We start from the raw sequence: 15,420 nt of genomic DNA, 5'->3' as shown, positions 1-15,420 counted from the left end.
CATAAAAAAAGAAGTCAATTTGTAGTTTTTGCCGGGTGTTTTAAATATTCATGTAGTTGATCAAATAGTCCGGATTTCATTTTCTCGAATGAAGTTATCGTATATAGTTGACTCAATGCTATTTATCTGACTGACGTGATTTATATGATATAGTGTTAACTCGATAATTTGATCGAAAAATAATTGATACGGGTTCTATCTTCCTAACATAAATAAATTAGAAGTCAATTTGTTGTGTCACAAGTTGTCATTTTTCTATTGATTTAGTTTAGTTTATTCTATTTGGTCATATTGATGTACTAATTTGATATTTAAAGTATTTGACAGCGTCTGTACTTTTTTGTACTCTCTTGTGTCAATTGATATCTGTCCCTCCCCAGACCACACCAGACCAGGCTCGCATATGTTATTGTATTCGGCCAAGTCCAAAAGCGCCGCCGCCTTCCGCTGCTCGGTTCTCTTCCTCTCCGCCGGCCGACCTTAAAGCAATCTACGACAACCTGTCCAATCCATGGATGCAGACTCCTCACTATTCAACCTTCTTACCGATGATCTCATCTTCAAAGTTCTCAACTTTTTAAACGAGGATTCTGACTTCAGATCCTTCCGCTCCGCCTGCAAGAGCTTCCGCCGTCTCGAATCCCTCCGCCGCACGCACCTCCGAGTTCTCAGGCCGGAGTTCCTCCTATCCCTTTTCTCCAAGTTTCCTAAAATCACATCCCTGGACCTCTCCGCCTGCCCCTGCGTTGACAATACATTCGTCCTCCGTTCGCTCTCCATCTCATCTGCTTGGACTTATGGAATATCTCGCCTGAACCTGAGCCGGTGCACGGGGTTAAGATTTCCAGGGCTCGAAATGCTGGTGAGGTGTTGCCGGAACCTGGAGAGCGTAGATGTATCTTATTGTTGTAGGTTCGGAGACCTCGAGGCGGCGGCTCTCTCCGGCGCGGCGGGGCTGAAGGAGTTGAACTTAGACAAATGTCTGAACGTGAGTGATGTTGGATTGGCTAAGGTAGCAATCGGGTGTCCGAAACTTGAAAAACTCAGCCTCAAATGGTGCTTCGAGATAACTGATATGGGAGTCGAACTTCTCTCCAAGAAATGCGGTGAACTGAGAAATCTTGATATTTCTTTTTCAAAGGTGAAACAATGTTAAATTTCATCAAACATTTCGTTTCTTTCTATTTTTTTAAAATTGAATAATCCGTTTTTTTTTTTTTTGGTATTTTTAAGGTTACACGGGAATCATTACGGTGGATCAGTAGAATGGAGAAGCTGGAGGTGCTACGGATTGGGGGCTGTGGTTTAGTGGACGATGTGGGGTTGCATTATCTTGGAAAAGGATGCCCTTCGCTCCAGGTTAATTTATATTCTTTTTTGATAGATTTATCCTAAATTTGGAAAATAATTTTTCCAAGTTTTAAATTTTAATTTTTAAGTGTATTTGGAAGAAAATTATTACATCATAATAAACCAATTTTTATCTAAAAAAATGTTTTCCACTTTTGAAAAAGGTGCGTAAAAGACTAAAAGTTGACTTTTTTACTATATGACCAAACCATTTTTTGGGGGAAAAAATGTGATTTTTGGGCTTTTATTTATATTTTTTGTTGTATCTAAACATAAAACATTTTCTACTTTATTCACAACTTTGTATTAGTTATTGTCTTATTTCCTAACATATTTTTTGAAAGGATAAATTCAGAAATATTGTTAATTTTTGGCTTTCTTGTATTTTTGGTTCCTTGCAATTTTGAGTTATTAATTTTTTAACTATTTTTATGAACATGATTTATTTATTCAAAATATAAGAAGATAATTGACATACTTTTGTTACATGGAATTTAAAAAGAATATATGTGCCTTGATTTAGCATGGGAGTTGCAATGTACCTTATGAATTATGATATTTCGAATCGGAAGAAAACTGTTGTATAATTTTTTTTAGCAGTTTTCACTCGTTCAATGACAAAGGAACCTTATAAATATGTTGCACCTAAGTTGTGAAGATCATATGAAGTTGAATAGAGTAACGATGAGTTAATCAGAGTTCGTTAATTCGTATACTGTTTGTAGGTCCTGGACGTATCAAGGTGCACTAAACTGAGCTCATCTGCGTTGGTATCGGTCATCGAATCACATCTGCTGTCCCAACTTCATGCTAGCTACTGCTTTTTCGTAAGCATAACTTGAGTTGTCGTTAGTTTGTGCAAGTGAGTTCATAGAACTAGTACTAAAGATAAACTTTGGGTTTGAATCACCAGGATTTTCCGGTACTTCACCAGTTAAAGGACCTTAATAATCTGAAAAAGTTAAATATTGGTGGAGCTCAAGTTTCTGATTTCGCGCTCAAAATACTCGGCGAAAATTGCTGGTCTTTGCTTGAAATTGTGCTGGGAAAGTGCAGAGGAGTTGCTGATACTGGTATTATGCAGCTCGTATCCCGTTGTGTGGATTTGAAGGTACTCGATTTGACGTGCTGCAGTGATCTCACTGACTTGGCAATATTAGCCGTGGCGAGCTCCTGCCGGGATCTTACATGTTTGAAGTTAGAGTGCTGCAACTTGCTTAGCGAGACAAGCCTCGAATGTCTTGGATCCAAGTGTGCTTTACTAGAGGAGATTGATCTTACAGATTGTTCGGGAATCAACGACACGGGTAAAATTTTATAGAAATTCCTGAATTTTCATTCTTGATTTCTAATTTGAAGTGTTGAATTTTGTGTTTAATTTGCTTAATAGCGGATTGGATATTTTTTTGGCAGGATTAAAATATCTATCAAAATGTTCGAAGCTTTCGTCCCTGAAACTTGGACTATGTATCGACATTTCAGACAAAGGGTTGCAGTATATCGCCACGAATTGTAAAAAGCTTCAAGAACTCGATCTTTATAGGTCAATATTTTATGATGGATCATAATTTATGTAGTCAAATTTGAATTTTAGAATCGCTAGATAGACATAAATTTTGAGTTCTTTATGTATCCAAGTAGCTTAAGAATATATGTGTGCGCGCAGGTGCGTGGGAATTGGCGACGAGGGATTGGTTTCCTTATCAAGTGGCTGCAAGAATTTGAGAAGGCTGATCTTATCATATTGCCATTTGGTTACTGATCGTGGGATAGGGTGTTTAGGTTTCTTACAAGAACTTTGGGATGTGGAGATGCGAGGCCTGCCGAAAGTCACGGGTTCCGGTTTGACAAAACTTGCTGCTGGATGCTTGAGGCTTGCAGAATTGGATCTAAAACATTGTGAAAATATAGATGACTTGGGGTTTTGGGCCCTGGCTTTCTATGCCAAGAATTTGCAACAGGTACTCTCCTATTTCTTTTTCATGAATTGCATGATGCATCATGCCATGAAGAATCTTGTGATTTGCACACAAGTTGTATTTCTTGAGATCAGAAGGTGTCGGAATCAATCAACCCAGAAAGTTGAAGCTGTGTTTGAGTTCAAGTATTCGACTAGAAAGTACATTAATCAGCTCAAATTTTGTTTTGTTTCTGACAAAACACTTGCAAAAGTTTTCCATAGAAAATCCTTTAAATCGGCCTCGATAGGGTTTGTCCAGGTTCTTTAATTAGTCTAAATCGGTTTTTTTTTATACATTTAGTACTATTTTTTTCCGAATTGCTGACATGACGTCGAACATGCAGTCCTACAGACCCTCGACCACATGATCAACTCACACTTCCTCCCTTTTATTACTTTCCCACAAACAAGTATATTCCTGATTCTTTATTACAAAAGTTTTCAATCTTTAAAATGTGAATTGCATGTGGTGGAGCAGATCAATCTGAGCGGCTGCGATATCTCAGACACGGGGCTATGCGTTCTACTGGGGAACTTGATGCGTCTTCAGGATGCCAAGTTAGTTAACCTGCCGAATGTATCAGTAAACGGGCTGGAGATCGCGCTTCGAGTCTGCTGTTTTCGGCTAAAGAAATTGAAGTTGCTTGCCCATCTTGGACCATTGCTTTCTCCACAGTTGGTGGAAACTTTAGAAGCAAGGGGCTGTAAGATTCGATGGGATTACAGAAAAGTGGAGCCAGTTATGACTCTTTGATCCATCGCTAGATAAAATTTTGTACTATACATATAGTCCTAGTGCAAAATTGTAAAAAAAATGCGACAAATTGTGTTGTTGACGCCGTATCCATCGCGACGATCCAAAAAATAAATCTTTGCTACTTTGATGTATATATTATATCCAAAGATATTTCCCGAACCCAAGAAGTTGGCGAATAGCAGATCAATCTTGATGTACAAGACGGAGAATTGTTAAACTGTAGATTTATATATCCCAACTGATTTCTCATTTAAAGTAAAAAAAAACTATAGATTTCATATGTATGCCACTGCTTACTGAGTTTGAATTTTCCTTTTATTATTATTATTTTTTAATAAAAGGACATTAGTAGGTCTCTTGTGAGACGGTTTCACGAATCTTTATCTGTGAGACGGGTCAACCCTACCGATATTCACAATAAAAATTAATACTCTTGGCATAAAAAATAATACTTTTTCATGGATGATTCAAATAAGATATATGTCTCACAAAATACGATCCGTGGGACCGTCTCGCTCAAGTTTTTGCCAAAAGGCATAGGTTCGGAATGAATAATGATGGGATGATAAATTGAAAAATACAGATATCGTTGTTATTTTTTTAACTCAAATTATCATAAAATTGTAGTCAAATTCAGGACGATGTCTCTTCATAACAATCTAGCTAATTCCACATATATCAGTCGATAATCTTTCCGATATTTTCGGTGAAATCAGTTGGATTTTGAGCATAGTAGTAAAGGGGATGCACAATTTTACACACAATTTCCCCTGTGAGAGCAACTTGAAACTAATTAAAGGGATGATGTTGGCTGATTAGTGAGTGAGAAAAAAGGTGAAATAATGGTCATTTGAAAAAGAAAAAATAAAATAAAAGTGCATTATTATGTGTAATTTTAATTTGAATGGATGATTTAATATGCATAAATATGATTTTTTTTAAAGAATATTATGAATTGGATTTTTTTAAGTATAGATGAATAATACATTATAAATTTTTATTCGACTTTTTTTTTAGATCAATTTTTGTTGGAGTTGAGTGAAGGAAGGAGGGACCAAACTAAATAAGCCAATTTTATTTTTAATTTTTTTAAAAATCTTTCTGATACTCACTGAGAATTTAAGGTCCGGTTTTAGTAAGTGACACTAGTTCAGATGTAAGTTATGAATTTTCCCTGAGCGTGAAATCACGAAGGAGACCGTTAGAAGGGTGCGGGAGGATGTCCCGACGTAACCCCTCCGACGCTCAACTCAGAGATTGAGGATATAACGGGGAAGCAGCTAAAGGTGCTGCTGAAAATAATATAATGAATATATCAGTTATACATCCGAACCTGATATTTATAGGAGAATACTTGGGCTCATGCTAGGCCTATCTTCCATTTGGGCTAGGGATGTGCTAAGAGTAGTGGGCCCATCTATGGGGTATCACTTTCAGTCACAAGGTTAGATTTTTCGAACCAACCAAGTGAAATTCAACTTCAAATTTCTTTTCCATCCAATTTTCATAATTAACTTAATCGAAGTTTTCCATATATTTATAAAATTTCAACTATATTATTAACTCTTTTTTTTTTAAAAAAAATAAATTAAAACACGAAACATTTTTAACATTTGTAGGTCGACTAGGACAAGTTTGATGATGATATTATATACTTTGCACATGTGTTGGTTATAACTCAACTTCTATCACTATTCTTCTCCATCCATGGTTTGTCAATCATACGACTGTTTTTTATTTTATGAAATAACTCATAGAATCATAGTCACTATCTTTCAAAGTATTGGGTAAATTCCAGATACACGCAGTAGATCTATATAAGACTGCAAACATGATCATACATATAAATTTTTTATGGGATTTGAACTTTGGATCTTGACCTCAAGTTTTACATATTCAAGCAAAGTACGTTTTCCTCTAAGAGGACACAAATCATAAATTGGAATGTCAGTTGTCCCACATCGGTTAGATAAAATTCATGGGAGTTGCATATATGGACTTGGACAATCCTTAATTCTTACTAGATTTTGGAGTTGAGTTAGGTCCAAATCTCAATCTTAACATGATATCAGAGCTCATGTTCCACCATTATGTGTTGGGCTGTCTATATTTGAGCCACCCGTTCGGGTTGAGTTTAGAAGAGGGCGTTGAATAAACTCAACGGCAAACTTAACCGATTTTTCGGAATGATGTGCTAGAGTCCTGTTAAAGATACTAGCAGATTCTTGTTCAAGTTTAAAGACCAGCAGGTCACAAGATAATGTGCGGAAACGATCTGTTGGTTAGTATGTGAAAAATAGTGAAACAGAAAAACAGTAGACGGCACAAGGTTTGTTTCTGGAAGTTCGAAGATGAATCTTCTACGTCTCCCCTTCTTCTGTTTTCAGAAGGTATCACTAAAAGACTTTGGTGAATACAATACAACAGTTGTACACACCCACTTCAACAGGACTTACCCTTCGCCTATCGTAACTCTTAGTTTTACAACTCAACTTCTTGAATGATCTTAAGTTCTGGAAAAGACTCTTTTTCAGTTACAAATTCTTCTATCAATGAAATAGTGAAGTGAATAGCTTGAGAAGATATAACGAAAATAGCTAGCACAATATGATCTCAATGATCAAGAGTATGCAATGAAGCATGTGCTGCTTTTTCTGTGTTGAGCTTTTGGGATGACTGCAAGTTCTAGCGATGCTCAAATGATATTCTTTGATTTAGATTCGTTTCACTTCACTTTTTTTTAAATAGTGCTTCGTCTCCATATATATAGACTTTATCCAACGTTAAAATCTGAACGGCTCTTTTTGACTTTTCAGTGGTTCAACTTTATTGCCGAAAATGGACCATGTAGAATACATTAAAGCAATCAGTCTCAGTTCATACTAAAAATGGTAAACCGTCTTAAATGTTTTCGTAGAACATTTAATGGCATTTAATGAAGCAATAAATGCTAGTATCACGTTAATAGATCAACGGTAATATTTAAAGACTTTGAGATACGCAAAATTCTGTTAGTGTATATTTCGAGTTTTGTATTCCTTCTAGTTATGATTTTAGCTAAGAAGCAGTACTTGACAAGTGCTGCTACTGATCTTTAGCTCGATACAAGTGCTTCTGTTTTTCTGCTATTTTACATCTACTGGTTTTGTACTAAGCCAGCATCTACTGGTTTTTACTAGCATCTCCACTTTTACTAGCATCTCCACAACAAATTTAAGTCTAACAATTTCCCCCTTTGTGGTGATGCCAAAACCTAGATGTTCCTTAGACGTTAAGATGAATAGATAAAACAGATTACGAAGCAGATAAAAACAGTTATTATCCTAGAAAAATCACGTAAAGCACAAATTAGTTAAGACAAGAAAATAAAACTAATTTGTTCCAATATCTCTGAAAGTAGCTTCATCTGGATTTTGATCCCTTCCAGAAGAATGAGGTCTGCTGCTACTCGCTCCAGTTCTATCTCCAGTTCTATCTTCTTCCCCCTTTTTGGCATCATCGGCAATGACCCTAGCAGTTAAGTAATCCATTTGCCCAGATAAGTTGTGAATGCCATTAGTCAACATCTCCAGATATGGAGCCTGATTAGAAACTCGATCATTTAGAGCGGTGAGAGATTGAGAATCGATCTTGGCATCCATTAGGTCCATGGTGGTGGAGATTGAGCGAAAAAGGCCATCATGCTCGGTGAGCCGGGTAAGTATGTCAGATTGAGCAATCATGAGCTGACTAGAACTTCTGGATATAGCTTGTCGAAAAACAATGGTTTCAGCATTCATTTTATGCACAGATTCCGCCGTTTTATGTATTTCCTTGGACATACGGTCTCGGAAAAACTGAGCACCACTGATTTCTACGGCATTCTCACGAGATAGCCGCTTGACTATATCAGAAAGATTCTGTAGCTCCTTTTGTAGATTATCAATCTGAAACTCTAAATCAAATGGTTCCACAACTGGTGAAGGGGTTCTTGCAAGCAATCGTTGCTTAATGTCTTCCATTCTGGCGATGCGCTCAGGAGACTGCAGAGAAGGAATAATAAGAGCAGTAGATTGTGCAACTTCTGCTTGAGTGATAACAGCTGGTTCTGGTTCAGCAGAAGGTCCTTCTGAAGCAGTAGATTGATCTGTTGGCCTTTCTTCTGGTTGCGCAAATCAGCAGCAGGTTCAGGTATGGCTTGTGGCTCAACAGTAGATGGTGAAGTATGCAACAAAGTTGCCATTTCAGCTTGGTGAGCTTCTGAAAAATGCTCAAGTGCTGGAAGAGACGATGAAGCAGTAGTTATAACAGTAGCATTGGCAGCAGCAGTTGCAGTAGCAGTAGCAGATTCTGGAATGGATTGGACTGGAGGATGATCAGCAGAGGTAGAAGTAACGGGCATTGTGTCATCCTGTGCTGCTTGAGTCTCCACAATCGATTCGATCACCTCATCAACCGATGCCACATCATGAACAGAAATCAGAGAGGATGATTGAGTAGGAACTTCTTGAGGTGCAGGAGTACTAGAGACCTTGACTTCAGAAGAAGCTTTGGCCGGTTCCTCAACTGACTGAGTCTTCAAAATGGTGGGGACAGTGGTGACACTGAATTTTGGAGGCTGAGAAAAAGCCTTTTCCTTAGTAACAATTTGTTCAGAAAGAATTGTCAGCTGCTCCGACAAAATTTGAATGACATTCTGGTCATGAAAAGCAGCAGGACTTGCAGAGTCAAAATTTGACTTTAAGGTTTTCAGAACAGTGTCCATCTTCTGCATTTTGAATTTTTCCAGAATGTAATTGCGACGATTTATAGCTTCTATCACATTTCGTGTCCCGGCAGCATCAAAAACATTTTTCTCATTTTCTACTGTTTGAGCATAAACACCAGTAGTTTTCAAAAATGTGATTGGATGGTAGACTCATACCTTAAGCCAATCGTCAAAAAATTTCATATCTTCTCTGGTTGAGATCTCAACTTCTTCCAGATGTAGATTTATTGCTGTTTGGATTGAGGAGGGAGCCACCGGTGATTCAGACAACTCAGTAATCTTACCTTTCCCTTTTCCAGAAGAGGCAGAGACTACTGGTTTAAAAGCAGAAGAACCAGTAGCTGATTCTCGAATGACCAAACTAGAAGTTGGTCTGAGGCTTTGAGCAGGTGAGGGCCCTGATTCAATAGGTTTGGCTTTGGTGGATGAAACAACAGATGGAAAAACTTGGCGGAGAGGAACATTCTCTAATTCAGCAAGAGCTGGTGTTTTCTTGATGCGGATGGTGGTGCAAGGCTTCTTCTTGGATAGGGTGGGAGGCAGTGAAGCTTGTTGAGTGGGTGCTGCTGATTCTCCAGATTCCATTTTGTCAGAATCAGACAAAACCACAGCTCTTTTTCTTTTGATTTTCTTCTGCTCCTCAGTCTGAGATTCCCCAATCTCCTTCTTTATGGCCACAAATTCACCAACTGTTGGATTTGGCCTTAAGGCAAGCACATTTTCAGCATAAGTCATGGTGACCGAAGAGCCATCCTCTTCTGTTGTTCCAGGAAAGCCAGCATCTTTCAACATCTTACTGATTTGCACAGCAAATCCAGTACCTTTCCTTAGAATCATATCCTTCATAATTCGAAACAGAAAGCGACTCCAATCCACTTTATTTTCTGAAGTGATGGCCACCATCACTTGAACCTTTTCTTTGGTCAGTTTGTCGAATGTTCCAGCCTTAACCAACAAGGCTTTTGCCACGATATCAGCGAGTACTTGGTACTCAATTTTCAGTAGCTTCTTGAAGCAGGAAGGTGAGAGCTCTTCACCAGTAGCTGAAAAGATGGTTAAAGCAGTAGACATTTCTTCCTTTGTGATATCCGAAAGCTCGGAAAGGCCAGAAATCGGTAGGAAGAAAGTGGAACCCAGAAGTGCAGCATCAATAGAGATCGATGCATCTCCCTGTGTATAGGTAATCTTGCCTTCCACAACTTCTGCTTTGGCATAGAAATCCAGAAGAACAGACTTGTAGATAACAGCAGGCGATTCCAAGAATATTCGAAGCCCAGACTTTTCCAGTGATTTGAATATCTTGACAAAATTCTCATCCTTAATGGTGAGAACAGAAGCAAAATTCACCTGATAAGCATTCAACGTATATGCTGCGGCCATTTCTAAATTTGAAAGAGAATAGAAGTATGTTAGCAGTAGATGCGAAAAAGCAGTAGAGACAAGGAAATAATTTGAGTTCGTAAAGCGTAGTGAAAAAAAATGAACGGTTAAAGCAAAATATACAGCCTTCAGTGAACATAGGGACACGTGTCGATATGTTAGAAGAGAGAGAGGCAAAAGTGTCAGTTACTCTAGTCATTTTAAAATATTTTAAAAATTGGCGGGCTGTCCGAGGCGGTTGCTAAATAAACAGAAGCTGATTTGTCATTTTATGATAATATCTACTGGAAGTGGATAAGATGCTGAAACAAATGCAGCACTTCAACAACTTCTGGTAGGTATACTGTTTTATCGAAAGGACAAATCAGTTTCTAATATAAATGCCATAAAGATGTTCCCCCTCAATTAATGCAGTAGTAATGGATATTAAATACTAAACGATTCTTGGCAATCTTTCAATTTAAACCGTTGAATTTGAACAGTCGCAAGGATCCTTATCTCCTTTGAATATCACTATAAATACCTGCAAGGGTTAAACAAGGTTTAGTAAACATAAAAATCAAAGAAAGAAGAGGTAACAACTGATCCGGAAACAAAAGCAAGAATGTTCAGAAGACAGCTTGCTGCGATTTCTAAGAAGATGTTGGAAAAAGTCGTTCTGCACATAATGATCCTTGGATCATACTCCTGGAGTTGTAATATTAACAATCAAAAAGATTGTTTTCTTTCATTGAGATTGATATGTAGCATCGATCCCTTCCAGAAGCATGCTAATGCAATAAGAGAGTGCTGGTGGATCGATAATGCTAATATCATCTATAATGCCCTGTAAAGTATCTGATTATACATTAGTGCTGACAAGACCCAAGCTTGCTAGATTCTTTGCAAGACCTAAGCTTGCTGGATTCTTTTCGAAAAAGACTATCCTTCTTCTGCTGAAGTGTACTTTGCAAAAATACTACAAGCTGCTGATATTACTGAAGACATAAGCTTGATTAGTCTAGAATTTCAGAAGACGTTTCGATTGTCTTGAGATTTCTGTAACTTTCGCTTTGTTTAATGTACTGGAAAATTTCTAATAAAATTTCAGTTGAAGTACTTGATGTTCCTTTATTCCTTTCTGCAAACAACTCAATGAATAAATGATTAAGTTCAGAAGGAAGTAAGTCGTCTTATGATAGGTTCTACTGGAAACTGAAGAAAGCCTTGTTTTGTTAATGAGACAAAATACCTTCTGCATCTGACACAAAATCACAGAAGATCAGAATAAAGTTCTACCTAAATTAGTGCAATTATTAAATGAAAATACTTGGTAACTGAACCGATGATAGCTTGATATGGGATGTTTCATATATATATCTACTGTAGTCAAGACTTTCTCGAGCTTTGGTGCCTGATTTTCATCTATAAATATGAACATGGGGTAAACCAGATAATCATTCTTTAAGAGAAATGGCAAGAGATAATAGTCCTGATTTGGCTGATGAGTTCATGAGGGAGGTGACCGCTGCAAGAAAGAAAGCAATAGAAGACAAAGTGCTGAAGAAGACACTTGCTACCTGGACTAAAATCCAGGAGCTTAAGTCCTCCTTCGAGAGTGGGCGAGCATCTTCCACCAAGGAGTTGTTAATGATGAAGAAATATTATCGACGTCTCCATAGTGCTGATAGTGCAGACGTCGTCTCTGATGATGGCGTCTACCTTCTCATGCTCTTAAAGGAGCAAAAGACTCTGAAAAAGATTGCTTTTTCAGAGGAGTTTCTACGTACCTCTACTGGAGAGCTGACCACTTGGTTGGCATTCTGGAGAGTTTACGTTAAAACAGAAGTGAGAAATGTACGCCCCCGCTTCTATTATTTTTAATGAAATTTTATGTCTACTGATTATCTCTATCGTTCAGCTTTTACCTTCTGCAAAATTAAAAACTGAATAATCACAGAGGAAAAGTTAAGCCATAATATCAGATGATGATAAATAATCAAGTTAAATCTATTAATCCAAGTGTATTTTGAAAGTAAGAAAACTTATTCTCATGCGGAGGTTTTGTAAAAATGTCTGCTGCTTGCTGATCAGTAGGAATATATTCCAGACGAATGTTCTTCTTTTGCACATGATCTCTGATAAAATGATGTCTGATATCAATGTGCTTAGTTCTGGAATGGAGTACTGGATTATGTGATATAGCAATTGCACTGGTATTGTCACAAAATATTGGTGATTCAGAGGCTTGAACTCCATAGTCTTTGAGTTGTTGATGTATCCAAAGTATTTGAGAACAACAGCTTCCAGCAGCAAGATATTCAGCTTCTGCAGTAGACGTGGCTATGGAAGTCTGCTTTTTGCTAAACCAGGAGATCAACCTATCACCAAGAAATTGACAAAAACCACTTGTGCTTTTTCTATCCAGTTTACACCCTGCATAATCAGCATCTGAGAATCCAATAAGATTAAACGACGAGTCCTTGGGATACCAGAGGCCTACATTTTGAGTACCCTTAAGATATTTTAAAATTCTTTTACCAGCAATGTAATGTGATTGTTTAGGGTTTGATTGAAATCTAGCACAAATGCAAACAACAAACATGATATCTGGTCTACTGGCAGTAAGGTATAACAATGAACCAATCAAACCACGATACTGAGTTATCTCTACTGAAATTCTCCCTTCATCTTTATCAAGTTTAGTAGATGAGCTCATAGGAGTGGAAGTAGCAGAACATGTTTCCATCCCAAACTTTTTCAGTAGTTCCTTTGTATAGTTAGTTTGGTTTATGAAGATTCCAGTATCAAGTTGCTTGATTTGAAGTCCTAAGAAAAATGTTAATTCTCCCATCATGCTCATCTCGAACTGGTCCTGCATTAACTTAGCAAACTTTGCACATAATTTGGGGTTAGTTGACCCAAATATGATATCATCAACATAAATCTGAACTAACAATATGTGTTTGTTTTTGGCTAAGGTAGACAAAGTCTTATCTACAGTACCAACGGTGAAACCATGATTAATGAGAAATTGTGAAAGTGTGTCGTACCAAGCCCTAGGTGCTTGTTTCAGACCATACAATGCTTTATATAATTTAAAAACATGATTTGGTAACAAATGATTAGAAAAACCTGGAGGCTGTTCAACATAGACTTCCTCTTGTAGTAGACCATTAAGAAACGCACTCTTTACATCCATTTGATATACTTTGAAGTTTTTGAAAGCAGCAAAGGCTAAGAATATTATAATAGCTTCGAGCCTAGCTACTGGTGCAAATGTTTCATCATAGTCTATTCCTTCTTCTTGTCTGAATCCTTGTGCAACCAGTCTTGCTTTGTTTCTTACAACTGTTCTTTCCTCATTTAGTTTGTTTCTGAATACCCACCGAGTTCCAATGACAGCTTGGTGAGAAGGTCTAGGTACTAGAAACCAAACTTTATTCCTCTCAAATTGATTCAGCTCTTCTTGCATAGCTTCTATCCAACTGGGATCCAGAAGAGCTTCTTCAATCTTCTTTGGTTCATCTTGAGAAATAAAAGCAGCATGCATGTATTCATTTATCATCTGTCTTCTAGTCCTTAGTGGAGCTGCTGGATTTCCAATTACCAAAGATGGAGGATGAGATTTTCTCCAAATAAAATGATTTAGATTGTCTTCATATAAAACAGTAGATTGTTTTGGAGTATCGACTGCTGGTTCTGGAGTATCAGCTGCTGGTTCTGGAGTACCAGCTGCTGGTTCTGGAATGTGAATGTCTGGTTCTGGATTTTGAATATCCTTGACACTTGCTTCTGCATCATCTTCACTGTCTAATTCCAGATAAACCCTGTCTAATCTTTTACTTAAATTAGATATGTTAGTAATCTCGGGAACACTGTTGTCTTCATCAAAGACAACATGAATAGATTCTTCAACATTAAGAGTTTTATTATTGAAAATTCTAAAAGCCTTACTAACTGCTGAATATCCAAGAAATAAACCAATGTCAGATTTTGAATCAAAAGCAGCTAAATGATTTTTGCCATTATTGTGCACAAAGCATCTACAACCGAAAACATGAAAGTAAGATACGTTCGGTTTACTTCCTTTCCATATTTCATACGGAGTCTGATTGTTTCTCTTGTTGATCATCGTTCTGTTTTGTGTGTAGCAAGCTGTATTAATAGCTTCTGCCCAGAAGCGCTGAGAGATGTCTGCATCTGCTAGCATTGTTCTAGCAGCTTCTTTAAGTGTTCTATTTCTCCTCTCAGCTACTCCATTTTGTTGAGGCGTCCTGGCAGCTGAATATTCATGATGAATGCCCTGTTCATCTAGATATATCTCAAGAATCTTGTTAGTAAATTCAGTACCTCGATCACTTCTGATTCTAATGACAGAAACTGATTTTTTATTTTGAATCTTTTTCAGAAGTTTGATCAGGAGGTTACTGGTTTGATCTTTTCCAGCAATAAAAATTACCCAAGTAAATCTAGAGAAATCATCAACAACAACAAGGGTGTATCTCATTCCCCCTAAGCTTATGATATGGATTGGACCAAATAAGTCCATATGTAATAATTCTAAACATCTTGAGGATGATTTGCTGCCTTTATTTTTGAAGCTAGATCTTACTTGCTTACCAAGTTGACATGCAGAACATACATGATTCTTAACAAATTTTATGTCTGGCAATCCGTCGACTAAGTTCTGCTTTTTGAGATTGTTGATAGACTTGAAATTCAGATGATTCAATCTCTTGTGCCATAGCCAGTGTTTATCACTTAGAGATGCAACTAAACATGTAGGAGCAATGATATGATCTATGTTCCATGAAATTTTATAGGTGTTGCATTTTCTAACTCCGGTTAGAACAGTAAAGTCATCAGCATTTTTGACTGTGCAAGTGTGCTTTTGGAATGCTACTGAAAAAACCACTATCACATAATTGACTAATACTGATCAAGTTATAACAAAGATTTTCAACTAAGAGCACATCCTTAATAGTGATGTTACCATGGATAATCTTACCCTTACCCACGGTTCTACCTTTTGAGTTGTCCCCAAAGGTTATCTCTGGTCCAGCACAACTTACTACTTCTGATAGTAGACTTTTCTGTCCAGTCATATGTCTTGAACATCCACTGTCCAAATACCATGTTGAGCTACTGATCTTGGTTTTCTTTACCTGTACCTGCAAACACAAATTTTATTATCTGGCACCCAATCTATTTGGGTCCAAGCCTTATTAGTCCCTTTGGAACCCA

General features: G+C 37.4%; 1 protein-coding gene across 1 annotated transcript; it reads left to right on the top strand.

Moving 5' to 3' along the window:
- Positions 1 to 370: 370 nt before the first annotated feature.
- Positions 371 to 4,246, top strand: LOC142519497 (uncharacterized). The gene is made up of 7 exons (XM_075622530.1): positions 371 to 1,141; positions 1,234 to 1,359; positions 2,076 to 2,177; positions 2,264 to 2,657; positions 2,764 to 2,893; positions 3,017 to 3,311; positions 3,789 to 4,246. The coding sequence occupies exons 1-7, from the start codon at positions 512 to 514 to the stop codon at positions 4,062 to 4,064; spliced, it is 1,953 nt and encodes a 650-aa protein (XP_075478645.1). The 5' UTR covers positions 371 to 511; the 3' UTR covers positions 4,065 to 4,246.
- Positions 4,247 to 15,420: the final 11,174 nt, after the last annotated feature.

The sequence above is a fragment of the Primulina tabacum genome, chromosome 11 (assembly GCF_025594145.1).
Source record: "Primulina tabacum isolate GXHZ01 chromosome 11, ASM2559414v2, whole genome shotgun sequence".
In the NCBI taxonomy this organism is placed as follows: Eukaryota; Viridiplantae; Streptophyta; class Magnoliopsida; order Lamiales; family Gesneriaceae; genus Primulina; species Primulina tabacum.
The sequence above is the reverse complement of the archived record's forward strand: the minus strand, read 5'-3'. Positions and strand labels throughout refer to the sequence as shown.